The following is a 27859-nucleotide window of genomic DNA, read 5'->3' as shown; positions in this document are numbered from 1 at the left end:
GAGGACCTCTCTTGATCTACTAACTACCCCCCTTCTAATACATCCCAGGATGCCATTGGCCTTCCTGGCCACAAGGGCACAGTGCTGGCTCATGGTCATCCTGTTGTCCACCAGGACCCCCAGATCCCTTTCCCCTACACTGCTCTCTAATATGTAATTTCCCAACCTATACTGGAACCTGGGGTTGTTCCTGCCCAGATGCAGGACTCTACACTTGCCCTTGTTAAATTTCATCAGGTTATTCTCCGCCCAACTCTCCAGCCTGTCCAGGTCCTGCTGGATGGCAGCACAGCCTTCTGTTGTGTCAGCCACGCCTCCCAGCTTAGTGTCATCAGCAAACTTGCTGATAGTACACTCTATTCCCTCGTCCAAATCGTTAATGAATATGTTGAACAATATTGGCCCCAGTACTGACCCCTGAGGCACTCCACTAGATACTGGCCTCCAACTGGACTCCGCACCATTGACTACCACTCTCTGGCTTCTCTCCTTAAGCCAGTTTGCAACCCACCTCACTACTCTATTGTCTAGACCACACCTCCTCAACTTAGCTGTGAGGATGCTGTGGGAGACTGTGTCAAAGGCTTTACTGAAGTCAAAGTAGACCACATCCACCACTCTGCCATCATCCATCCACCTTGTTACATTCTCATAAAAGGCTATGAGGTTGGTCAAGCATGACTTACCCTTGGTAAAGCCATGCTGACTGCCCCTAATAACCCTCTTATCCTTGATATGCCTCGAGATGGCACCAAGGATAAGCTGTTCCATTACTTTCCCAGGGACAGAGGTGAGGCTGACCAGTCTATAATTACCCGGGTCCTCCTTCTTGCCCTTTTTGAAGACTGGAGTGACATTTGCTTTTCTCCAATCCTCGGGCACCTCCCCCGTTTCCCAAGACTTGGCAAAGATGATGGAGAGCGGTCCAACAATGACTTCAGCCAGCTCCCTCAGCACCCGCGGATGCATCCCATCTGGACCCATGGATTTATGGATGTCCAGACTATTTAATTGCTCCCTAACCCAGTTCTCATCAACTAAAGCAAACCCCTCCATTGACCTGGCTTCGTCCGGGGTCTGAGGGGTACAGGGCTCCCCAGGACAGCCTCCAGCAGAGTAGACAGAGACAAAGAAGGCATTCAGTAATTCTGCCTTCTCTGTATCTTCTGCCACCAGGGCACCCACCCCATTCATCAGTGGGCCTACATTGCCTCTGGTATTAGTTTTATCCGCTATGTATTTAAAAAAGTTCTTTTTGCTGTCCTTGGCCCCTCTCGCCAGCTGTAATTCTAAGGAGGCCTTGGCTATCCTAGCTGCCTTCCTACATCCTCTAACAGCAGCCTTGTATTCTTCCCAAGTGGCCAGCCCCTGCTTCCACGACCTGTAAACTCTCCTCTTCTGCTTGAGCACACCCAACAGATCCCTATTCAACCGCGCAGGCCTCCTGGCTCCCTTCCTTGACTTCCTACGTGTGGGGTTGCTCTGGTCCTGAGTGTGGAAGAAGCAATCTCTGAATGCAACCCAGCTATCTTGGGCCCCTTTTCCTTCAAGCGGTCTTGCCCATGGGGTTTCCCCCAGCAATTGCTTGAAAAGGCCAAAGTTAGCCCTGCTTAAGTACAGGGTTGCAATTCTACTTGCTATTCTGTTCCTGCCACCCAAGATGCTGAACTCCACCATCTCGTGGTCACTGCAAACCAGGCAGCCCTCAACCTTTACTGCTTCGACCAGACCCTCCTTGTTAGTGAGGATGAGATCCAGCAGTGCACCTCTCCTAGTCGGCTCCTCCACCATCTGCATGAGGAAGTTATCACCTCCAGGCAGGTTTTGAATGTCTCCAGAGAAGGAGACTCCACAACCTCTCTTGGCAGCCTGTTCCAGTGCTCTGGCACCCCCAAAGTAAAGAAGTTTCTCCTTCACATTCTGATGGAACCTCCTGTGCTTCAGTTTGTGCCTGTTGCCCCTCATCCTATCATTGAGCACCACTGAAAGAAGTCTGGTCCCATCCTCTTGACAACTACCCTTGAGATATTTGTAAATATTGATGAGATCCCCTCTCAGCCTTCTCTTCTCCAGGCTGAACAGACCCAGCTCTCTCAGTCTATCCTTATAAGAAAGATGTTCCATACCCCTAACCATCTCTGTAGCTCTCCACTGGAGTCCCTCAATTTATGTGCAGTTTAGCTGATCTGGAAATCAGATAGAAAAAGTTCATACAGTACAGGTCATAAATGCTTCCTCACGCATTTCACCTTGTTTGGGAGTAGCTAACGCTCACAGCTCAGATCCCACCTGCAACAGGATTTTGCTGTCTTGACCTTATTTGAGAGTCAACTGATAGAGAAGGAGGATTTCCACCTAATCATTCCAGACATTAGAAATGCAACACTGCTCCTCACCTTCTCAGAAGTCCTCTCTAACGATCACCTCTAGCTCTGGTTCATCTGGACACTGGAGTCTTTGACAAAGGAGTAGCACAGTGGATGAGTGCTGCCTGCCAAATTCCATCCTTTTGAACACAGACTCATATCTGTTCCTATGGTTTCCTGACTTGGTAAACATAAGAAAGAAAAAGGGGAAAAAAAAAAAAATAAAGGAAAAGAGAAGCATCCTCACTCCAGCTCGCTCCAGCACTGATCATTTTGGACATTTGGTCACTCGCTCCTAAGAGCTTATTTCAGTTTCAAAAATAATAAGAAGATTTGACAGCTGGGATAATATAATCTGGATTCTCTCTTTCTTTGAGAAATGGATTAATTTTTTTAGTTCATTCTTATTTAAATTTGGCAGGTATTTATTAATTGTGTACTTAAAGCCTAAAACAGGAGGCCTGCCAGCTCCTGGCATGAGCGGGGTTACGTGCATGAATGTTTCCTTTCTAAATACCTCTGTCTTCTACGCTTGTATGCTTAACTGATTTTTTTTGTTATTTCTCTTATCCCAGCTGCACTAGAAAAATAAGATAAGAATTGTTCTGCTTTATTTTGCTATGTATGTGTATGTGTGTATGGTCACATGTATATGTGAGAAGCTGGACCACAGTCTCAGATGAAATCAGAGAGCTGAAGATTTTCCAGAAGTGAGGGTGACTCCAAGGGCTCCAAGTTTTAACTTTGCCAAACTGCAGTGACTGACAGTTCTGTGTATAACCTGAATCTATCCCTACTCTGCCAAGTATGAACCAATAACTCCACCGTAAAACAGGTATGCTGGGATCAAATGCCATCTAGAGGTCTTCATGCCTCTTAATTCACTCTGAACAAAGCCCAGAAGTCCCGAGATAACTGGATATCAAATTTTCAAGCAGTTCAGTTTAAACAAGGTGAAATTCATCCTGTGTGACAAAAGGGTGAGTGGTAATACAAAAGGAAAAGACAGGTTATTTTTCCTGAACCTGAAATTAGTGTAGTTTTTCTTATATAAAATAAGGAAATAGCATAAGTACACACAGAAGAGAAAGTGTCTGTATACCATGTGTGCTTGTATAAACACTTGCGAGGTTATTTACCTACATCTAGACATGGTGTGAATATGTAAAAGAAGCTGGGCCAATTTGATTGCTGACAGAAGCAGTGACAGGACTGCTGATTTGTATCAACAACATGAATGATTTGTGGATTTGTGCACAGTGCCATCTAACAAGTTATAGACCTGTGTCCTCACAGTGCTTATTGATTAAGAACATTTTTGTTGAAGTTCCTCTGTCGGTCTCTAGTGGTTTCAGCTATTTAATCTTACTTGTGTACATTTCACATTTAATTATTAGACTTCCATAATTTAAAATAAATGTTAAGAGTGCTAAGGCAATATGTGCATGCAGATTGCTGCATCTAAAAATTTCAAAATGTCTTGATATAATATTTGCTTACACTGTTTGGTAATTTTTTTCAAGGAAAGAAAAACAGATCACCAACTGGCTGACATTTTAATTTATTTTAATTTATTTTATTTAATTTTTGGCCATATATTGCAATGCTTACAAGGTCCACTAGAGGAATAAATTCTGTCTTTGAAAAGAAATAAAAATGACTGACCGTGTAATAAATTCCAGTCAGTACATGAGGCCACTTCAAAAGAAGTAAAATTAAGCTTCAGAACCACACCTTTGGGAGCAAAGTTTCTGCTTGTTAGGCATTAACAACGTTCATAGTCTACTCACAGCTACAAAGTGCTGTGAAATTTAAACTGTTAAAAAGACTACCCAAACAAAGGTTATATATTAAACCTCGAAAAGTAAGATTATAAATAAATGCCATGCTTTTTCTTATCTAAAAGAAACACTCCTAACCATATTAATGAAAAATGCAAGTTGATTTCTAAATTATACTTTCTCAGATCTCTCCAGAGAAAAGGACATTGCGGGGCAGCAACCTCTGCCAAATGGTGATTTGTGATTAGCAGACGGTGTCTGGACTGCTGGTGTCACAGCCCTGACCACAACCAATGGGCATCTACGCTGAGGTGGGTGGGAATGGCTTTACGTAGAGCACTGCTTCTATCTAGCTGTGTCAGTCACTGCAGAGATTGCAGGACTAAACTGCTTGGCAGGCTGTTCTTAGTTAAAATGTCTCTAACATCCTGGACAGCTGAGAAAAAAAAAAAAAAAATGCTTATGAGAAGATTCGTGCCCAGATGCCAGGCATACAGAGCAAACAGAGAAAATGCTTAAAAGTCCTCAGAAGTCATGTTAATATCTGAACTGGAAAGTGGTCTTTAATGATACATTTAAGAACAGGAGGAGAAATGTTATGCTGAGTCTAGCGGCGCAGAGCTGACAGCGTAGCACTGTTTATCAGAAGGTGGGGCTGAAGTCAGGCTACCACTTCTGCAGGAGACCCAGAGACCTGACAGAGGTCTCATCCACTACCCCTTTGGGCAACTGAAGCTGTGGGAGGCTCTCAGCCCTTGCTCTTTCTGGTAAAGGCTGCATTATCATGGGAGCATCCTTCTCCTATGCCCAGCCTTCCCTCCTTCTCTGCCTGTCTGAGGCCTTCAACAGGTCGTCCTACAACGGTTGCCAAGGATATCCAGAGAGATCACCTCTTGTGCACAGCGGTGGCCATGGCCATGTGGGCTGTCCAATTCAGAGTTCATCCACCCTGCACAGGACAGAGTAGGGGCAGAAAAGGATCTGGCCCAGCACTTCTCCTGCACAGTGGAAAACTGTGCTGTAGACCACCCAGGGTCAAATAACAGTTTTGCTTTCTTTGAGCATGCACCACATGCTCACAAAGGCTGAGCAACTTGTTCTTCGCATCTGCACAGCTGCCACTATGGCCACTTCTTCAACAGAGGCACTAGTGGAGGAGAGTGCAAGACAACCAGCCATGTCAGGTTGGTGAAGATGCCTGTGTCCCTCTCTGTGTCAGCTTGTGGGGTAGGTTCTTCCCCACTCTGCAATGTTTTCTGCACTTGACACAGAGTTCTCCCACAGGCACCCTTTTGCTCAAAGCTCTGGCTTGTCTTGTGAGTTACAATCACTCTCCATCTGCTTCCAGTCAGTTCTTGGCACATTGTCCCCACACTAAAATCAGACCCTTTCCCACTCTGTTCCAGAACCATACTAGTCTCTTCTCTCTCATTCCTGTGTGGATTTCCAAGTCTTAAGCCTAGTTTCCCCATAAGTCTTTTAAAGACTTCTTTCCTTGTCATTCCTATTCCTTTAGCCTATGAACAGATGCGCTTTTTTTGCTTTTCTCTGCAGAAAGCCTCGACAAATTGGTTTTCCCATACACATTTCCTATGTAGTGTTCCCAGATGCTTCCATTTGAGTAGACAACAGCTAAATGAGTAACAGTATTGCTAGTACAAGAGAAATATGATAGAGTACAGAGAGTTCAAGGTAGGTTCGTTGTGCACAGAAGCAATATTTTTCATGACAACTTCAGAAAATTGAACAGAATACACAATTTGTTCAGAGGGAGATATTTCTGCTTATCAAACCTGGAGAAGTAAGCAGGTCCACCTGAGTCATGGAAACTTTTGTTTTTAGTGGCACAATAGATCCAAACTGTCTCAAGGTGACTATTCAGCTGAAAAATCCTTGCCTGTGACCAAGGTTCAGCTATTACAATTCATTGTTAGGACTACTGCCAACAACTCTCCTCTGCCACTCGACAGAAAAGTCTGAACACTAGTGTGCATATTAACAAATTCTGAGGCTGTCAGATTTTTTTTAGTCCTTACCCAAGATTCATCTTCAGCCACTAACCACTATTTAAATGTTTTATCATTTTGCTTTGTGCTGTCATGAAGAGATTTCTTTGTCAGGCATCCTTGAAAGCTAGCTATTGTAAGCTCACATGCTGTTTACAGAGAAACAGGGAAATACATATATTCATGTTACAGACATGTTAGGCTCAGAAGCCATTGTAAACTCACAGATCACTTATACACACACAGTAAATATTCTCCTTATGTATATGTTTATATTTGCTATGTGTGTTTACATGCATGTGTGTGTACATATAAAAGCATCAACTCACTATAAAGACTAAGTCTGCTCTATTATGGTCTGAACTGGTCTGAAGTCTGAACTGGTAGTGAAGAGCACTTCACTTATGTACTTTCTGTTATCTGCAATTTTGAGGAGCTCCTCAGGGTACACAACTCTACCCAGAGCTACGCGAGCACCAGAAGAGTGTCTATTTAAGCTACTCCATTGTTTATCAGCATAGCAGTTGTATTTCTTGCTTTGTTTTGTTTGTTCAGTGACAGTATCCTTGTTCATTATGAGATTCTTATTCCCATGGCAATACAGATCTCCATGATAATACTTATGAATGGATGAACTTGTTCCCCTGGAGATGTTTGGTTACCTCTCCAAAGGTAGGGTAAGTACAAGACAACAAGAGACCCCCCTGCTCCTTACCTGAGTATAGGAGCTGTGATTATCCCTTGCGCAAGGTGGCAGCAAAAGAAAGCTCTTCAAACTCATTCCTCCCCTCTGCACACCTCCTATTAAGGAGACTAACTGCCTCAACTATGCTACTTGTGTTTTAAAAAACACTTCTTATTGCTAGTGGCTAATACATATGTGAATGGTACATAGACTTACTGATATATTTTACTTTGGGAACACTATTATACTTCTCTCTACGTTTTTTACCAATATACCCCAGGGGAAAGGCTAGAAAGCTGCACACAGAGAAAGGAAAACCATGAAACAAATCCCCGTTAAATCATTGTTTTTCACTTTTAAAAGAGGAATCTTTAAAACAAACTAACTAAATCCCTGCTTTAGGTGAAATGATCAAGTCCAAGACAAAAAAAAAAAAAAAAGAAAAAAGAAAAAAGGAAAATATGTAAGCTTGATGCTTAATTAAGACACCTTCATGCTAGCTGACAAATTCTGCTGAATGTACCAGCAGTACACCATGGTTAAGCATAATATTTTTTTAAAATTTCTATAGGAATAAGCAGTGTGAAGAATACAGCTTTTGAAATCCTAGCTAGCAATTACCTAGATCAAAAGCAAAGAAAAGCGTGGAGTGCACATCACTAGTTGTCCTGACATTATTCAGCATTTGTTGTTTGGATATCTTTAGAGGTCTTTTTGTTTGCTTGTTGTTTTGAGGAACAGAGTTGCTTTATCTCATGGAGCCAACGTGTGTTGGATGGAATGTTTTACTGCAAGTGTTAGAGCCAGCCAAGCTACTCTAAATCTCAAACAATTCCAAACACATTTTCCACATATGGAAGAAAACGTTAAGAGAACATTTTCTTTAATATTCTTTATAGACTTCAGCTCTGTTAATGTCAATAGAAGTTGTTCCCTGACTGCAATAAGCCTTTGATAGAGCCAGTACTTGAACTATGAGCAGAATTGACTACAGTATCCCAACATTGCTGAAATATGTGAAGTAAATAGCTTGTTCATTCCCTCTCCTGTGTGCCAACTATGTTAAGAATGTAAACCTAGACTGCTGCTAATTTTGAAAAAACGGGGATTATTCACCCTGAAAGTACAATATAGCAAGTGTGATCTTTATTCAGAGACATGGTAAAAGAATAGCCAGTTGACTTTGGATATGAACATTCTTCACAACCTTAAAGCTTGTTTTGATGCCTGTAATCTTATTGCAAAAACAATGTTTAACAAAAATTGATTTCAGAACTTGAAGAATATTTTATTATGGAATACAAAAATACTATCTATGTAAAAACAATAAGTTAGTTTATTTACAGTACTTTACATTATTCTGCTCTAGGGATTCCTTTGCATTTGTTTTATTTTCATTATTTTATGTGCTTTTACAATTTTGCACAAAGCATCTCCAAAAGCATGTCATCCATGTTAACTGCTCCGATGATGGGCCTAAAGAATAGTTCAGCAATCACATTAGCATTAATAGATCTTAACAAGGATAGAACAACATTCAGCTTGGCAAATCTTGCTTCATCACCTCTGTGAATGAGTCTGACATGTTCATTTAAAGCTTGTTGTGCTTCCCTTTGCAGTCCTTCAATGTACTGTGTACACTGCAGTCCAGGTAGATCTGAAAAGAAAAATAAATTATTTTGTTTACATAAGTTTTGTGTATAAAACGAGATTCTTCTCACAGAACAAGTACGAACAGCTTACAGATCATATTTTTCACCAAGAAATGAAACAAATGTAGTTGCTAGAGGACTTCTTGTATGCAGAATCAACATGCCAAATTTTATACAGCAGTTCAAAATCTTATCATGTTGGTGTTCCGGACATTCAATACCCTTCTTTGCTACACAAACTTGAAATAACAATATTTGCCAACATTCCTTTAAGTGTTAAATAAGTTAACTGCTAAAACAAATACTTTGATTGAAGAATGCCCTTCAAAACACCTTTAGAGTGACAAACGCAACCTGTAAGCAGCGAGAAATACAATAAAAATGCATTGTTAACTTGTTCACTTCTACAAAATGCATCGTTCACATTTAAGGCATCTTTTGACAACTGTTGCTGAGTAGCTCCAAGCAACAAGTGACAAGAAGCATCAACTCCAACGTATGCCAGAAAGTTTCCCGGTGAACCACAGTTAAGGACTCCGGGACAGAAAGTGAAGAATTTCTCCATTTCAGTCTAACACTTTGACAGTGGGGAATGCAGGAAGAGCCGTGTGCCACATTCACATGGCAGGACACACTTAGGAAGTGCCGTATCCAGACTGCCGGCTGCCTTTCAACTAAGTCATGGACATGATAATCACTTGTTAGAGCTGCATCTATGGAGGTCTCCACAGAGAGATGGAAAACAAAACAAAACAAAACCAGACAAAAAACCCACATAACTCATCATAAATGCTACACACAAAGCCGAAACAGCACTTTGTTCCCGGAAGCCCTGAATCTTTTCTTGCTTTCCTTCGTGCACGCAAACCTCCGGGACAGAGCAGCCTGGACCCGGCACCCTCGGGCGGCCGGTGACCGCGCCGGCGGGGAGGGTCCGGCAGCTCCAGCCGCCTCCCTCTGAGCAGACGCCGCCGCCAGCAGCCCCGCTCGGGAACGATCAAGGAACCCCTCCTGCTCCTAATTTCCCCGAAGCGGCTGCTTCATGTTTGTTTCGCTCTTGGAAAGACTCTCTGGAAAGCGCCAGCCTCCGGGACGCAGGACCGAGCCTCAGCCAGCTGGTAACGGCAGGCGGGGCAGCCGGCGGCGCTCCCTGCCTGCCAGCGGGGCCCTGGGGAGAGCACCGTGGGTGAAACCTTCCTCCGCGTCCCCCCCCCCCCCCCCCCCCCGTGAAGAAAAGCCCCGGATTTTTCGGGGTACGGGAAGGCCCACCCCACCACCCCCCCCCGGCCCCCGCCGCCCCGCCGGGTCACTCACCCGGGTTGAAGAGCACCGTCCCCTTGAGGTAAGCGTACTCTTTGGTGCTGATATCCAGGCTCCAGCACTTGGCCAGGAAGCCCTTGATGGTCTGAATCTCGCCGGCCGAGGGCAGATGCGAGCCGCCGCCGGCGGAGCCATGGTGCGGCCGGCCCTGCGCCGGTCCCAGCGGCGGGGACTGCTCGCCCTGCCGCCGGGTGGTGAGGATCCGCTGCAGCATGCTGGGCTCCGCGCTCTCCACCGTCTCCAAGTGCACCCGGTCCTGCGCCAGCCCCAGCACCAGCAGAGGCGCCCAGCAGCTGCGGACCAGCAGGAGCTGCTCGTCCAGGGGCAGCTCCTGGAAGCAGGGCACGTTTTGGACGAAGCGCAGGGTCTTCACCAGCACGGCCGAGGCCGCCTTGCATGCCACCTGCGGGCTCCTCAGGGCCACCCGCCGCCGCGACCCGCACGGGCAGCCGCGGGACGCCTGCCCCCGCCTCGGCCCCTGCCTCGCCGGCGACGCCGCCCGCTCCTCGCTCCTGAGGATGCTGTAGAGGATGCTGCTGTGCCGCCTGCTGTCTGTGCAGCAGCGGCAGCGCTCCACGCACGCCATGGCACCCGGGGGAACGGCACCCAGGGGCCGCGCCGGCCGGGCTGAGCCGCCCTGGAGGTTCGGCGGGGCAGCAGCAGTCCCTGCCACCTCGGCCGGCGGAGAGATGCGCACTGCTCGCCCTCTGCCCGGAGCTTAACTTATAGCCGGCGGCTGCGTGTGTGTGTGTGTGTGTGTGTGTGTGTGTGTGTGTGCAGCCTCAGGCGCTGTACCAGCAGTTCAAAGGGGCAGACACTCTTTACTGGCTGGAAAAGAGAGAGAGAGAGGAGGGGGAAAAAAATGGAAAAAAAAGAAAACCCTCCTCCTCCTTGCCTGAGACTGCGATGCCTAGAGGGAGCCGGCGAGACGGCCCCCTTGCCTATCGGCTGCGGCGTGATGAGCGGCCAAACACCCACCTCCCTCGCCCAGTGCGGGGCGGCGGGACGCCCCTTCTCTACCCTTCTTTCTTAGCCCGGCCCATTTTATATTATCCAGGGCCTCTTTGAACAGGTCAGGGCGGGACAAAGAAGGCAGCTCACACTGCCTTCTCGTTTTGCCCCCGCCGTGCTGGGCAGCTCCTGCTGCCCCCTGGGGTCCCCGCGGGCCCTCGTCGTAAAATGGCCACCGACCCCGCTTCCCTCCCGATGTTTTTTACCCGAGCGGTCTGAGGCAGGAGTGAGAAAAGGTGTCCTGTGGGGAGGGAGAGCAGAATTCGTCCAAATAATAAAATTTCAGCAGGATGGAGAAAAGGAGACACCGCTAATGATACCAAGGGCTTTGGCACATGCCTGTCCTAAGGAGTGCTGTCCCATACACCGAATTCACATAGTGCTGCTGTGTGTGGAGGGAGATGCAGGCAGGTTCCTGCCCAAACTAGGGTGGCGCTGTGAAGATAGGATGCAAGCAAGGCTCCATCAGGGTGCCCTGGTGCTGGTGCCCCTTCAGCATCTATGTGGATCCCCTATGAAACCCTCTCTCATGAACAGTTCCCTTCCTCTGCTTTTCAATACATGGCCCATCTTTGTGATCTCAGGTTGTTCCACCTATCAGTTTAAAACATTTCCATTTTCCTTCCAGACTTCACTTGTTCTGAAGTGAATCTTTCCTCCAAGACTTACATACACAGTTTTCTGCAACTCATGTCCTCCAAGTGGCATATGGACTTCAAAACAAGGAAGAAATCCTTCCAGGACTTGATGTTTACACAGGAAGGATAGGAGAATAGTGATTATCCAAGCATCATTTTACTCTTGAATGAAAAATAAGCACATTTACTTTCTCTGTAGGGCTGACTAAAAGTGAGTGTAGTGGAGAGGAGAACTTACTACAGAAGGTAAAGAGTTCCGTCTCTGTGCCACATAGGGGCTAAACCAGAAACATTTTACATTTCCTGTCATCTGGAAGAATCTTGTCAGAGTTCTAGAGAAAGTAGCCACTTGCAAGCAACCTTCTGTGCCTGCTCCATCAGTATCTGCTACCAAGGGATGTCTAAATCACCGCTAGAAAGCTGCATTTTCTTATAATTAAAGTATGCATGGTTGTTTAAGCAAACATCGAGTACTTCAGATTTCTTAGAGACAAAATAACTTTAGGCTGGATCTCAACAATTTCTTTTCCCTGTGATGTCAGTCCTACTCCATCAGCTTATATATGTATAGAGTCATATAGTAATTTCTAAGTATTTTTTCACATGTGGACTCAGAAGAGATATTCTTTACAAACAGCACAAAAGGCACTTTTATATAAGGCTATATAAAGCACTGGTGAGTTATCTTCCTCAAGTAAACATTGTTTTCCAGATACAGGTTGTCCAAAATCTGGATTATTATCCCTTTGGTTTTATCTATGAAATGCAATTTTTTCCACAGACCCAAATGTGATAAAGTCCTTTGTTGGTTTTGCATTAATGGAGAACGGTTACATTGCACCAAGGAAGTGACATCCGCAGTTAGCAGACAGGTGAGCTGGGTCCCTGGAGTAGAAAACAACGATGTTTCGCCAAACATCCTGTAAGAAAAAGAAAACACTTAAAATTCCAAAACAAATTTAATGTTATCAAATGTTACCAAATTTTTCATTTACAAAGATTCACTGTTAGCTAGAAAACAATCCTTTATTTGTCAAGGACATTTCCTTGCAATTCTAGATTGTTTCCTGTTATCTTCATAGGTATTTTCTGAAGTTTGTTGTATTAGGATTTTAGAGGGTTTCTTTATTCCTTTTTTGTCTTTTTCCTTCTTAGTTTTTTGGGGGTTTGTTTGGGTTGTTTTGTTTGTTTGTTGTTTGCTTCTTTGTTTGTTTGGGGGGGTCTACTAACTTCAGAGAGAAATCTTGCCAGGCATCCCTAAGCTTTTAATTGGCTTCACTAGCACTTCTTCCATGAGGTATATATTAGTAGGCTCACTGTGGAATCTAACAGTGTTTTCTATGAGCCTGTAAGTTGGAAGGTATCTACGGGAAGACTTTGTACAGTCGAGACTCAGGTCATTGCCTTTGCAGTTTCAACCTTGGATTCCAACTGTGGGAACATTCAGCTTCTTATGAGAAGATGCTGCTTACACAGGGCCATAGACAAAGGCAATATTTAACTTTTATACCAGGTCTATAATAAATGCTTTTCCTGATTTAGCAATATGGGTTGTAGGTGTTTCATTTTTCAAGGCATTGCTTTTTCAAACAAGTCTCAAATGTAGATGCAGTTCTACTGTCACATAATGTTTTCGCTGCTACAGTTAATTTTCTAAACCAACTTATACAGAAAGGGTTTATCTTTGATAATAACATCAATATGGGTATCCCATACTGAAACTGAAACTTAATTTACTATACAGTGCCAGAAATTACATTACTGCAGTTATAAGCGTACCTCCTTCTCTCATAAGTGAACATAAGCATTCATTTTTGTCTTCCTAACTCTTAATGTATCTTAATGTATCCTAATGTACACGGCATTTTATTCAGGATAGATCCTCTCTTTCCCAGGTAAAACATCAATAATATCCTACAAATACATATTACTGTTTTTCACATTGATATTTAGCAATTTGAACAGTTTTTATTTTCACATCCAAGTTCTTCCTATTCATAGCATTCAAGCTAAATTAAAGGTAACAAAGCTTTCTATTTAAAACCAAGACAGGTAATTATGTTTTGACGGAAAATGCATGAAAACACTTTTAGCAAAAAGTGGATGTATCCAATTTCTGCTAAAAGATCTAATGTTACATGAGTGTTACGAAGCTCCTTGTGGTACAGTCATTAATAGATTTGCATGCTTCCAGACGAAAGATTACTTATTTGTGTATTTTTTCAGTTGGTCTTGGTTTGGGTTTCTTCTGTGTTTGTTTTGTTTTGTTTTTAACTCAGACAACAGCCTTGATTATGGAGGTAAGACAGTGCAGTCTGGGCAGTCTTACTGTTCCATGTTGCTTTTCAGTGTCTTTGTATCACTCATCTGGTAGCACATTTGGTTCTTGGCCAGAGGGCAAAACTTCAGTTTCAGAACAAGACCAAACAAGCATTTGTTTTTATGCAGTCAGTGCTTCAGCGTATTATTAGCTTGAGAGTGAGCTTTTTTTGCAGAGGGGAATAGGATCCTGATGTCCTCTAAATACCTACTATTCCTTCCAGTAAAAGTGCTGAAAAATAAAATTTGATCTTAAGATTAGATGTAAAACTGAGACTCAGTTTAGTGATTAGCAAAAGAGAAGTTATTTTTTTCTCTGGAAAAAAAAATCAGTGTGGAATATGTTATGAGAATATGATTAGAAAGATAGCTTTTGTATAAGACAAATACTCTATTAAAACAAGGTTTTGGAATTCAAGTATATTGCTGGTTTTTATGTGTTTCTTATTGTGACTGTCCATTTGTTACACTGTCCACCATTCATATCTCCCCTATTTTACTGGGATGTTTACTTGAAAACAAGTGGGGATTAAGTGAAAAGGATCACCATGAGCAATGTTTTACCTATATGCTGTGCCAGGTATTCCTGATGGCACTGTTGTCTCCTTCCTTGATGGGCAATGGATTCCTTGGGAGGATATTGAGAGCCTGATTGACGCTGCCTGAACCAAAGACAGTTGATGTGTACCTGGTCAAGGGATGATGACCTGAATTTACAGAGCTTTTGCATCTGTAAGGCTGTGATTTGACTATCATTACCATATTCCACCACCAGCTCACCTAGTGATATGTGTTTGTTCTGGATCAGGATGAGCATATGGTCACATTTTTATGGAATTAGCCAGAGTGTATTAAAAAGGGTTTATACCAGGTTTTGACCTTTCTGCCAGCAGCTTGAAAGCAGGTGATGTTTAATCAGGTATAAACTGTAATGATGCAAAATCATCCCTTGAATATTTCTTAAACAAAACTGAACCTACAAAATGGATTTTTTTTTTTCTTTGTCAGATGTGTGCTTTGCATCATGTGGCCATGGCATTTTGGAAACAGAAGCAGGAATTCTGAATTTAAATTTATTGTTACTGGACTGTGCACTTTACTGTCATATTTCCACTGGCAGATAGCCTTTATATATACCAGACCTTTTTTTCTCTCAGCCATATGCTAATTCACTTTAGTTAACACAGCTAGGATTCAGGGGAGGCAAAATTAGGGGAAGAGAAGAAACACTGTGAACTTTTTTCCAGTTGAAAGCACTCAGCTTCTTCCCATTAAAAATAATTAATTGATCTTTGGGCTCTGAAAAGAGCTGTGGGTCCCAGCAATCTAAAACCGTTTTGATATGCTATTGGGGGATGGCCGTTGTAGTGTTTAATTATAAGTAATACACTTTTTTTTTTTCCTCAAAAGTGAGTTCATACAGCTCCCAAACATCTGCCAGTGTGCCATGCTTATGGTTGCAGTCCCTTAAGACTGACAGAGAACAATTTAGTACCTCACTGAAGCTGGAAGAGGTGACTCCCACAGACACCCTTGTTGCCACTGTGTTCCTTGTGCCGGCTCTGGCACTCACCTGACACCTTGGTGAGCCAAACCCTGTTACAAAGCTGGCAGCATTTTTATAACAGCCAACACAAGAAAGGCAGCAGAGAAACAAGATACTCTGAAATGTGCTCTCCTTGCTTTATTTTCCCCCTTGATGCTTTTCAAGTTTCTGCCCAACCTGACAAGTTTTAACACTTATGTGATATGGCAGACCTCTGCTTGGCTGAGTCAGCAAAAATCCTAACCCTTCAAGAAAAAAACATGTCGTTTTCTGCCAGTTTACTGAGTTTACTCAGTAACACTGTACTGAAATGTGCTAAAACCTGTAGTGTCAAACTAAACACAAAGCCACTGTTTAACACCAAAACTGGCATAACCTCCATTTGAATGGCCTTGAAGAGAGGGAAAAGTCTTTTTAAACAAGGCAAAGTCTGAACAAGAACTTTTGCTTAAGATCCAAAACTAAAGAACAGATCAACAGAAGATTTATTAAACCTTTTATCTGAGCTGTACCTGTAAGATCTCATGGTGGAAGGAATGTTTGAGGAACCAAACATCTCTGCATTATACAGAGAGTGATCAGTAGCTGGGGAAGGAGGTGGGTTCAAGATCTAGGAAGAGCAGCAGTGTGAAAGTTTGGGTTAATTATACAACTCTACTTATTTTGTAAATTTTATTGATGTTTTCACCCTGCCACTCATCCTTATTTTAGTTTCCTCGCTGCCTGGGCGGGTAAATGCACTTTTAAAGATCACAGAAGTTCATTACCAGACTTTGCTCTGGGCTTAGGTACACTGCAGGCAGCCAAAGTTCTCAAAGCACAGGGAATTTTCTTCCTTGTCACACACATTATTACCTGGAACAGTGGGGTAAAGCTGGAAATTAGACCCAGTTTTACAGAATCTCAGTGCACTTTCTTGAACATAAGGACTGAACTCATTCAGCCAGGGATTAAACGAGTGCCAGAGCGGGTGGAAAGGAGTGTTGCGAGTTGCCTTCCAGGAGTGGGAGGAGAAGGGGGGAAGAGCAGGACCACTGCTGCAAGCCATTATTCCACTCAGCCACCATGTGGAACTGCTTCCTCAGGGAGGTAAAACCCTAAAGCCTGAGAGCAGAAAAACTAGAGGTAGGAGAGAGAGGGGTTGGAGTAATCTTTGTTTTTTAATTGTTTTCTTAAATATCGTCTGAAATTGATCTGTACTCTTGCTAATGACACTTGGATAGCAGAATCATGTTATATAATGTTAGCGTAGAAACAACTTTCAATTACTGAGCTTATTACATTTATTTGCCTTGAGGAATATGTTGCTGATACAGAACAACAGATGAATAACAGGAAAAAAATGGCAAATTAAGCTCTTTAATGCACTGTTCAAGGTTGTGGCATAAAGAAGAAAAGACATTCTACCACTGGTGTTGCAATAGGACACTATATATCCATTACGCTAAATCCTGAGTTGAAATTTCTGTATAAATACGTATGTTATTGGAGCTGATTGTCTGAGACCGAAAAGTTCACAAATATATTTGTGAGTAATATCATAGGATACACTGCTGATTGAAAAAAAAATCAAAAAACAAAACCAAAACCAAAAACAACCAACCAAACAAAAAAAAAACACCAAACAAAACCAACATTTAAATAGGCTTACAGGTTAGCCTGCATTTTATTTGCAAATCAATGTGAAGGCTTTTAAAATCCATACATCTTTCTGTAGGTTTTAATTCAGACATATTTCACCCAAGCTGGGTATTTAAAAATACCATCTGTCTGGTGAATCAGTGATTTAATTTCTCATTAAATCAGGTTCATGCTATGGTTTTATAAAATCATTAATTTCCTTTTCACCATTCTTCATACATGAGTTTGACAGATGCATAGATGATTTATAGGTTCACCCTAAAATATAAAATCTGTATCTCAAATATTTATGATCTTCAAATGACTTCTGCAATTCTTTGGCTACATTCTTTGCTTCAGTCATGATCCACCAGGTTTCTAAATCTGTACACATTCTGTAGCTAACAGGAAAATCATTTGGCATTCTTTTCTGCTGGCAGACAAGACAGACTACATCTTCAGTTTTGTCAAAATAATCATGTTAGCTTACCCTCTTTAAAGATAGGACTTTGCTAACCTAGATAATTTCAACAAAACTGGATTATGGAGTGAACCGGCAGTTACGCTGGTACATCTAGTGTACTCGCAGTCATTGATAGCCCAAAGTACAGTGAGAAGTGCTAACATCTTAATCTGTCTCAGCTGCAGCCAGACAACATCCTTGGCTAGTGTGAGATCCAAAGTCTCTAACGCTGGCTTGAACCATCAGCTCCCTTTGTTGGACTTCCTAAAGGCACTGTTAAACACTGAGCTTTTGTTGACTCAAGTGCAATTTCTGCTCGTCAGTGTGCCTCTGCAGGAAACCATTCAATTTTGATTTGAAAACTGAGTCCAAGAGATAAAAGCCTACAACCCCACTGTTTGTTTATCTAGGATTTTATCATTCTTACAATCTAAAATTAGCACTGTGCTACTCCTTTCCAGATTCAGCTTATAACTTCAGTTTATAACTTCTAGGCTCCTGTTATAACTTTCCTACTACTTTAAGAACACAGGAATTATTTCTATCAATAGTAACTAATTTTTTTTATAAAGTAAAACATATTTTAGGTTACAGACAGAGCTTGCAAGCTAACACTTTGAACTTTTTTTTTTTTTTTTCTCTTAAAACCTATTCTGTTGTTATCCTCCATGGCTATTGCAAAGCTTTTGCCAATTTTCAACACCCCTTCAAGTATGAACATCAGAACTGCACAGAGTATACTGATTATACTGATCTCACCAGTACTATAGAGAGATATACATTCATTCCCCGCCTCACATTCATTACTCTAGGTTGCATACATTAAAGGATCATGTTAGCCTTTTTGAGTCATTATTGCACTGGGAACTCATGTTGGATTGCTTATCTGCTTCAACTCCCTAAATACTTTTCAGATCTCCTTCTTTACACAACAGAGCCGTTTATTAACAGAAGTAGGATGCCTTGCTTGTTTCAATTTTGTATTTGGCTGCATTACAATGCATTTCATAGAAACAGGTTCAGCAATCCAAGAAGAGAGCCTTTTTGGACTAGGATTACTTCTCATCCCCATTGATCATCCTCATCCCAGAACGCCTAGGCATACAGTGAGTTATGGGTGGAAATATTCTTCTCCATAAGTGTGTTTTGTCCATTTTATTTTTAACTTTGTTAAGTCCTTTTTTGGTACTGCATAGTGCTGATGTTTTAAATGGCATGTCATATTATCTAAAGGATATTCTATCTGCATGATTACTTTTGGCAGGGCCTACACACTGTGGCATGGTGTACTACATGATGCCCTTGTTCATATTGTCCAGACCAGGGACTGAACCACAACACTCTGTGGTTTTCTTTCAGTCCATGCATGCAGGGTGCCATGGCCCTAAGTGAAGTGCCGAGGTTCTGCAACACCTTTCCCCCCACCCTTAGTGTTTAGCTCCTGCGCTGAAAGCCAACTCTGATATGTGCAGTTATGTAGCCTTAGATCAGAGCTATGTGAGACAGAGCTGTGAGAAACCTTATAGGGGCCCTCCCATACTTTGTTCGGGAGTTGCTTTTATGCTTAGACCCAGGCTCCTTGTCCAAGCGGTGGTGTAGACACGCCTGTGCCTGACCCTGTACTTTGCTATTGCTGACTGTGACCTCTCTGACTTGACTTCTTGGCTTGACCTTGGGCCTGCTACAGCCTTGCCTGCTGATCACTGAATTATGGCCAACCCTGGCCATTGTTACTGGACCTGCTGCATTCTGCTTGTTGAAGTACTGTGAGAATGCACACCTTGTCAATGACGAAACAGGCCCTGTCAACCAATCCTCAGCCTCTGGCTCACCTTCCCTTGCTATGACACCCTTATCAAACAATTAACTCTGAAATGCCATATGATCCTGCTTCCTGACACAAGGGCACTTCACATGAACACCAGGAATAAGAATGGAAGAGGAAGAAGTGCTGCCTGCTTGGTGTTCACCCAAATCAAGAGCCAGACATAGCTGGTCAAAGATCTCAGAAGTAGTCTTGGCTCTGACATTCTAGGCCTTCCCAGAGAGAACACTATTGCATAGATTTGCATAAATTTCAAATAAAATCCACACAAATTAAGGGTCATATGGTATTTCAGATTTAACTGTTCAATAAGGGTGTCATAGGCAATTCAATTTAACAATGTTTAGGTTGTTCTTCCATTAATATTAAACAAGCAATAAAGGAAGTTCATTTAAAACTAGAAAACAGTGTGTTTCCATGAGAGAACACCTTTTATATTATGTTAACTCTTGGATAATGCATGTTATGTGTTTTTTTTTTTTTGGATTTGCTTAGAAAAAAAGATGAAAAAGACCCTACAGCATTGATGTATATATAACTTTGTCATTTCGTTTTGGTTCAGGGGACTGAAACAAAAAATAAAATTTTCTTATGATTTAATAATCTTTAAATTAATATTATTGGGTAGTGTTACAGTCCCGCTACATTTGGTAAATATGAAGGGTTTGTGAGGTTTTCAGTGACCATGACAAGGAGAAGGTAGGGACACTGAATGTTGAATTAAGAGAAGGAAGTTTGTTTATCTTTACTGAGTGGTTTTTTTTCTGGATATCCAGGAAAACACAAAGTACTGAACAGAAACGTTACTGAGAAAAAAAATGTTATAATAGTCTCCAACGCTCATACTTGTGGCTTTAGTTCAGAGAGGTAAGCAAGTGAAACACATGCATGCTGTTGCTTGGTGAGAGGCACCCATGATGGAGGAGAAATGTGTGAATGAGTCGAAGAATAAGTCACTGCAAAGAAGGATAAAAGGCACTGCCACTGGAAACAGAGAAAGGAGAAGGAAAAAAACCTGAAAGTACAGTAGAGCTTGCAAGAGGAGTGAGACCTAAGGACAGACAGAATGACGATATTGATAGTTGGCCCATAGAAAAAAGGAAATATTAATAAATATGTTTCTCTTTATTCTGCTTTTTGGCAGCCTGTTGTTAGGGGGTTGGTTAGTCTGGGTTTTGAAAAAGGATAGGGAGATGGATTTAGAGAAGGAAGACATCCTCTTTTTCTCCTTCCAGCCTGTGGAAACCATACTTCATGTACCTCTGTTTCTAGTGAAATTTCACTAGAATGTGACCATTTTGCTGTTTCGCTAATTTCACTGTCATCTCAAGGCAAGTCTTTCCAGGTTTTGGCTTTGAAAATGTGGTTGTCTTAGAAGAGGAAGACTGGGAATTCCTTCTTTCACACCTTCATAATCTATTTTGCTTACCAATACGCACCTTGCGGAAAGTCCATGTCAGAAGAAGAAAAAAAGCAAACAAAACTACAACAAAACAAACAAACAAACAAACAAAAATCATCATTGACACTTCGCTATCTCTTTCTTGCATTCAGAAACATGCTCAGTTTAAATCTCTCACTTTTTTCAAGGACAAGTTTTCTCTGTACACCTGTAACACAGTAAATCACATCGTTACCTTGGACTTTTGCTCTCAGAACTTCAGGAGCGTGGTCTGAGAATGAGAAATGAGGATGTTACTCATTGTAGACATTAATATCTAAACCTTTTGCAGTTACATGAGAGATAGTTTGGAGTAAAATAGCTATATTTACGTACAATTTGAAGTATGATTTCTAACTTCTAATTAGCTGTGTTATGTCCTTACAATAATAGTTCCCACATAAAGCACAGAAAACTTAATCTTATATTTTGTAGCTTCTTTTTACTTGTCCTAAAGCAAACTTGTGTGCTTTTCTTTACCAAACTTTACAATGGTTAGTCCTTTACACACACAAATCCCAGAAGTTCCCTCAGACCTCCTTTTCCTCTCAACAGTCTTCTTCCATTCCACCTTCAAATCCCATAGTTCCATTCTTATAAAATTTTGTATGTCATAGCAAACCTGCATCTTCACAAGTATTTCCTGGTAAGCAAAGAAGAGGTCACTTTGAAACAGGTCAGATTATAATTTAAAATGTGGAAAGAGGGGAGAAAATAATTCTATAACTATAAGTGAAATTGGGTGAGTGTTTTGTTTGTTTGTTTGTTTTTTTTTTTCCCAAGGTTTTGCTTACTGAAGATAAGAAGATATGAAGAGTATCATTCCCTTCCATGGTAGATCATAGAATCAATCATAGAATACCAAGTTGGAGGGGACAACAAGGATCATTTGGTCCAAACTTTTCTTGTCAAAAGCACAGTCTAGACAAGATGCTTCTGCACCCTGTCCAGCTGAATCTTAGAACTATCCAGTGTTGGGGAACCCACCAGTTCCCTGGTTTGTTCCAACAGTGGTTTTTCTCATCATGAAAAATTTCCCTCTTGTGTCCAACCAGAATCTCCCCAGGAGTAACTTGTACTCATTACCCCTCATCTTTTCTATGTGACTCCTTATAAAAAGAGACTCTCCATCTTCTTTGTAGCCACCCTTTAAATACTGGAACATGATGATGAGGTCTCCCCTAAACCTTTTTTCTCAAGGTTGGACAAACCCAATTCTCTCAGCCTTTCCTCATACGGCAGCTTCCCAGTACTTTGATCATCTTTGTGGCCCTTCTCTGGATCTTCTGCAGCCTGTCCGCATATTTTTTTTTATGGCAGGGACCAAAACTGAACGCAATATTCCAGGAGTATTCTGATAAGTGATAAGTAGAGCAGAATAATTACTTCACGCCTGCTGGTGATGCCCTTGCTAATGCAGCCCAGCATCCTGTTGGCTTTCTTTGCCACAGCAGCACACTTTTCTCTCATATAAATCTTGTTGTACACCAGGATCCCAGGTCCCTTTCCACAGAGCTGCTACCCAGCCAGGTAGATCCCAGCCTGTGGTGCATTCCTGGATTACGTTTTCCAAGGTGCAAGACCTTACACTTGTCCTTGTTGCACTTCATAAGGTTCTTGTTAGCCCACTCTTCCAGCCGATCCTTGTCGCCCTGCGGGGTGGCTCTCTCTTTCAAAGTGTCCACTTCCCCACTCAGCATGATGTCATCAGCAAACTTCCTGAGGGTACAGATGATCCCACCATCCAGAATCCTTCCAAAAATGTTAAACAGTGTTGGGGTCTATATTGATCCCCGGAGGACCCCACTAGTGAACTCCACTCTGATTCATGGCATTCTTCTCTGATTACTGGAATTACACCAGTGTAAGTGCTGATGTAAAACCGCAGTGGCTCCAACTGTTCAAAGAAAGTCCTCTAAGGTTTTCTTTACCCCACAAAATTAAACAAGTGTAGTTTTAGTAAGTCTAGAAAGAGCAGCAATGACATGATGGAAATGATTCACCTTCCAAATCCTCCAGGCTGTCAGTTACATGACCTTCATTCCTATGGCTAAATTGAAGCTACAGTCGTTTCACATCTTCATTTTGATAAGTAGACATAGTCCTAATATATTTTATTTGATCCATGTAATAACCACAGCTCCCTGATGTTATGAAACAACATAAGAAGGAAATCCCATGTGTTCCTGGCATATGGTGTCTATGCTGTACTGTGAGACTGGAATTTGGGAAGGATGACACAATGCTAAAAGAAAATTACAGTGTTTTTCAAAAACATTTAAAAGCTGAGTTGATGTTGCTGAAACACCATCATTTCATGTGTCTGTTGCTGACACAGCTCATGTTGAAACAGTTTTATTAAAGTCATTACAGGGTCAATGGAAAATCTCCATGCATATCTGAAGTATTCTGAGTGATTTATGTGAGTGCATGGATATTCATTATAATGATATTCTTTCATGTTTCCATTGACAGGAAGAACAATGTCACCCGTAATGTACAAAATAAATTATATCAGCTCAAGCTGGACCTTAAATGCAACAAAATTAAATTTAAGATAACTCTTAAAGTTTGACAATTAAGAAAAGTTAAAGGACATATTTCAGGTAGTACTTGTCAACCTAAATTGCCTTGCTCTGAGTAAGTGTTGACATGCAGTAGGCTTTGTGACACAGAAACAGACATATCATCTGTAATCTGCACTACAAATGCAAGGCAAAGAATGTAGTGAGAAAGCCTATTCTAAATTCTCTCATGTTGTCTGATTTGTAGGTATTCCATATCAATATACTATTTTCAATGCCATGTGTCTCAGAGTACTGCAGCTTTCTATATTAGGTGTTCGCTGTTGTCTGTGGCTATCAAAAGACTCTCTTCCAGGAGGGTTCATCATTATCCCCAGCAATTCTGCAGCTGGGTCCAGTGAAAATATAGAGTGCTTATGGATTTCCTGATATAGTCTTCTTTTATATTGTCATTTATGTAGGGTGATAATAACTAAAGACTGAGATAAGAGTGTCATTTGACTCTGTAGGTAGTAGTAAGAGACTGTCAACTGTTTATCACAGGGTCTATCACAATTGACTGAAGAGGAGCTAAGCCAGAGAGGAGAAGAAACAAAGAAGTGAAATTATTTGCCTGAGGTCATCTGGCAAATTAAAAAAAAGAAAAAACTGGGAAGCAAATCTACCATTGGAATTATGGCTTTGTTTAAGCCATCGGCAAATTTTCCCCTAGATTCAGTGAGGCTAAGGTTCATCCCACATGTTATGGCTTCCCTGTTCTACTCCTATTCCAAAACAGGCCTACCATATATCTTAGTTTTAAAATATTGCAGGCCATATCCAATACTGTATGTTCATACAAAAACAAAATGGAAACTTGGTTCTTTAATCTGCTGAAAGAGAGGTCAGCCAATTTCCTCGTCAAGGAAGTATTGAAAAATGTCAGTAGTATTCACAAGGGTCTGAATCATGCTGGCTATTAAATGTTCTGGATTGACATGTCACTTTCAGAGAAACAGTGGAGTAAGCAGCATTTCTAGTACCACCATCGGGAGCACTGGCCTATTTGTTCTCCACTTATGACATGTCAGAGCCCTTTCCTCCCAGTAAATATTCCAGGGCGGATTGAATTGTGCAAAACTTCCCCTTCCACTTCCCTTAATATTCTTTGTTTTCTTGTATTGCGGTTTCATGTAGGCTTTCATTCTCTAAAGCCTGAGTTTTTCTCTGAAAATGTTTGTGTAGCTATTACAGGGCCTCTGACTTCAGGATCTAGTAATATCTCTAGTAGTTTTCTCCAAAACATAGAAGATACTATCTCATGTCTCTGTCACATTTCTTGAAAACATGCATTGTTCCTGGGAAAGGTGGGCTGGGGAGAAGAAAATATGGTTAGAAAAGCTGGATAGGAAGGCCTGTTCTTTCATAATTGTCTGAAACCATCAGAGGGTTATTTTAGTTCTTGGCGTTGAATTGTTGCAGCTAAATGAAAACATAAGCAAATAGGACAAAGATCAAGCAACAGAGATTTTCCAGTGCAGAAACCTAGCATTATGCTGAAATTAAGTATGCTCAATACCCTCCAGGATATTATCTGGAAAAAAAAGCGCCAACATTGTGAGACTTAATTCACACAATTTGCATGCTATTATCCTCGATTTGACTGTCAAAAATGAGTGAAAATGCCAGTGTTTTAATTCAATGATAAATAGTGGATTAATGAAGGAGTGAGTTTATTTTCCCAATTTAAACTTGTACCTTCATGATAAGCTTATTGTGTATCTATTATCAGGACATGTAACTGCTCAGTCCAGCAATTTTGGTCAGTGAAACAGTACAGCTTAACAGTCCCATAGTGAACTGATGAAAACAGGTATAAAAATAACGAGCCTTGGAGTTATGTTTAGAGAAACACCTTGTTCTTTGTTTAACGACTTTACATTTGTTCAGCTTCTTCATTGCAGGCCGAGAGCCATTGAGAAGGGAATGGAAACAAGATGGTTAGAATAAGCAGGTAAAGGAAAATTTGTATAGTCAATATATATCTGCAGTTTCCCAGCAGATAAAAACGCTGAATATCAAAAGATTTATTCAGGACTTAGTTGTATGTAGGAGATTTGTGATTACATTTTTAATTAAACACCAAATAGTCAGACAAATACATGTGATTTTTAATTTCCATTAAATTCACCCTTGAATGAGTGCTTCTGACAGAACTCTTTTGTTGACTCTTTTTTTAGTACACCGATACAGTTATACTCTGCTTTATGTAGCTTTATTACTTCTATGGTCAAATGGTATTACGCACTTAGTCCTTTTTTCCTGGTGCTGTGAATTAAACGGCTAATTTGGGGCAATGGAGAAACCCCAGCCCAAGAAGCAAACCAGCTTGTTTTTTTCTCTTTTTGCTTATAGGAAGATAAAAGAAGCAATTTCCTTAAATTTCAGATTTATATGCCAGTGATGATATTAAACTTACTTCAGAAATATGTATTCATACAGATAATCATAGGGATGTACTTTATCCATCCTAAAACAATACAGGTATTTCTGAAGCAGATCATTACTGTATTAAGGAATTGAAAATTCAAGATTTGATGACTGCTGGAAAGTTGATTACTTTCTTAAAATACTCTGATCAGGGAGAAATCACAAACCTATATAGGTTAATTTGAATCACTGTCAGATTGAAAGATTTTTGTAGAACTTTCTGTTTTGGTTTTCTTTTTTATTTTGATCATAGAAGTGTGTAATAAGAATACAAATACATTTCCCAGTGGTTACAGGAGTAGCATTTTTGAAAAAAAATAGGTAAATTATTTTAATTTGTAGCTCAATGTTCAATTTACCAGTCTGAAGATGCCCTAAATCTTTTGGTTAAAAGATAAAAACACTGAATCAAATCCATTTATTTGGAAATGAGCTGGGTGGAAACAAAACCAAAACCAAAAAACACTAACCAAAGCCCCTACAAAACATATTATTTTACAAAATGATGGAAGAAAAATCAGGACAAAAAGAGTGACTGAAAACCAATTCATGACCTGCAATGTAATTCAGACAAATAGTTGTATCAGATAGCTGTTCTGAGAGGTTGTAAACACCTTGATATGCCCTTTAGCTCATTTTGTTTTGACTCTGAGAACCATCCATCTTCCATCCATCCATCCATCCATGCATTCCTTTCCCTCAATAACTAGTATTTTATTTGATGGCATTTTTTTTTATGTCTTTGAATTAATTTCTGCTTAATCTTTGAGTTATGCTAAGGTTTATATTCATTTATTCAGAGTTTATACCACACAAAAAGGTCATATGTGAGCCAAGTCCTAAAAGGTGCTCAGCTAGTAATCAAGGGTAGCAGAAGGTTCATATAAATTGCATCCTATCTTTAGTTAGTCTCTGGTTTTACATTTTGTGTTCTGAGTGTTATCATGATTGTTAACTGAATTACGTAAGGCCCAAATCCATGGGAAATTCTGTCAGTGCTTAACTTTTGGCATATGATTCTTTTCCATGAATTCAAGAAATCTCACCTAAGGATAACTTAGAATGTTGGATAATGTGCCTTTGTGACTTAATTAAATTAACCTCTCTCAGTTCACCTCCTTATCATAGCCTTGCAATTTAGTCCTGTAATACATAAAGTCAAACCAAATGATTCAAACAGATTAGGATATTTGCCTTGGTTTATCCCTAATTTCTTGGCTACACTTCCACTAGCAGACATTTTCACCAGTGAAACAGAAAAAATCTACCTGTCTTATTCGGCTTTTTCTGCCCTGGCTTCATTCACTGCAAACAGATGGGAATGGCACAAAGATCTTAGAGCAAAAGAAGCTCTAGAAAAGGAATGCAGAAGACGCATTCTGCACAGCTTGCATATTCATTACGACATTAGAGAATTCTGTATTAAAAAATACAAGATCACTAATAGATAAGCTACAGATGCAATCAATTTTGCTTTCTCCCCCACTCCATATTTATCTGCCACTAGCCTGTGTCTAGTGTATACTAAATAATCCATGTTCATCATTACTCTGACCAGAGTATTAAGTCAATTTTTTAAAGAAAAGGTAATTTATTAAAATGAAATAATGGAATGTCCTGAATTGGAAGAGATCCACAAGGATCATCGAGTCCAGCCCGTGTCCCTGCACAGGACAACCCCACAGTTCACACCACATGCCTGAGTGCACTGTCCAGTCTCTTCTCGAACACTGTCAGGCTTGGGGCTGTGACACTTCCCTGGGGAGCCTGTTCCAGTGCTCCACCACCCTCTGGGGGAAGAACCTTCTCCTAATGTCCAGCCTAAACCTCCCTTGGCGCATCTTCTTGCCACTCACTCGAGTCCTGTCACTGGTCAACAAGGAGAAGAGCTCTGTGCCTGCCTCTCCTCCTCTTCTTGTGAGGAAGATGTAGCCTCCATGAGGTCTCCCCTTAGTCTCCTCCTCCAGGCTGAACAAACCCAGTGAGTTTAGCTGCTCCTCATACAGCTTCCCCTGTAAACTCTTCACCAATTTTGTGTCCCTCTTCTGGACACTCTCCAGTAGCTTAACATCTTTTCTATCCTGTGTTGCCCAGAACTGCACACAGTGCTTCAGTTGAGGCCGCACCAGTGCAGAGCAGAGTGGGACAATCACCTCCCTCGCCCGGCTGGCAACGCTGTGCTTGGTGCACCC

General features: G+C 41.4%; 2 protein-coding genes and 1 long non-coding RNA gene across 3 annotated transcripts in view; 1 reads left to right on the top strand and 2 right to left on the bottom strand.

The window, feature by feature from the left end:
* Positions 1-423: 423 nt before the first annotated feature.
* On the bottom strand, positions 424-1063 carry LOC135578350 (uncharacterized; the record flags this gene model as incomplete). The annotated part of the gene is made up of 1 exon (XM_065050194.1): positions 424-1063. A coding segment is annotated over exon 1 (633 nt), but the record flags the coding sequence as incomplete, so codon positions are not given.
* A 7038-nt stretch (positions 1064-8101) lies between these two features.
* Positions 8102-10743, bottom strand: NR0B1 (nuclear receptor subfamily 0 group B member 1). Its single transcript, XM_065070702.1, has 2 exons — positions 9805-10743; positions 8102-8495 (listed from the first exon to the last, which is right to left on the bottom strand). Exons 1-2 carry the CDS (start codon positions 10394-10396, stop codon positions 8251-8253), a joined length of 837 nt encoding a protein of 278 aa, XP_064926774.1. The 5' UTR covers positions 10397-10743; the 3' UTR covers positions 8102-8250.
* LOC110365894 (uncharacterized) overlaps positions 9018-27859 on the top strand; it is a 36074-nt gene continuing 17232 nt past the window's right edge. The window contains exon 1 of the long non-coding RNA XR_010474021.1: positions 9018-9832. This is a non-coding gene — a long non-coding RNA (uncharacterized LOC110365894). The remainder of the gene's footprint in view (positions 9833-27859) is intronic.

The sequence above is a fragment of the Columba livia genome, chromosome 1, assembly GCF_036013475.1.
Source record: "Columba livia isolate bColLiv1 breed racing homer chromosome 1, bColLiv1.pat.W.v2, whole genome shotgun sequence".
Lineage (NCBI taxonomy): Eukaryota > Metazoa > Chordata > Aves > Columbiformes > Columbidae > Columba > Columba livia.
The sequence above is the reverse complement of the archived record's forward strand: the minus strand, read 5'-3'. Positions and strand labels throughout refer to the sequence as shown.

Coding starts and splice junctions, on each gene's coding strand:
- NR0B1 (XM_065070702.1), bottom strand. CDS start 10,396: ATGGCGTGCGTGGAGCGCTGCCGCTGCTGCACAGACAGCAGGCGGCAC. Junction 8,496..9,804: donor GACGGTGCTCTTCAACCCGG/GTGAGTGACCCG, acceptor TTTTCTTTTCAG/ATCTACCTGGACTGCAGTGT.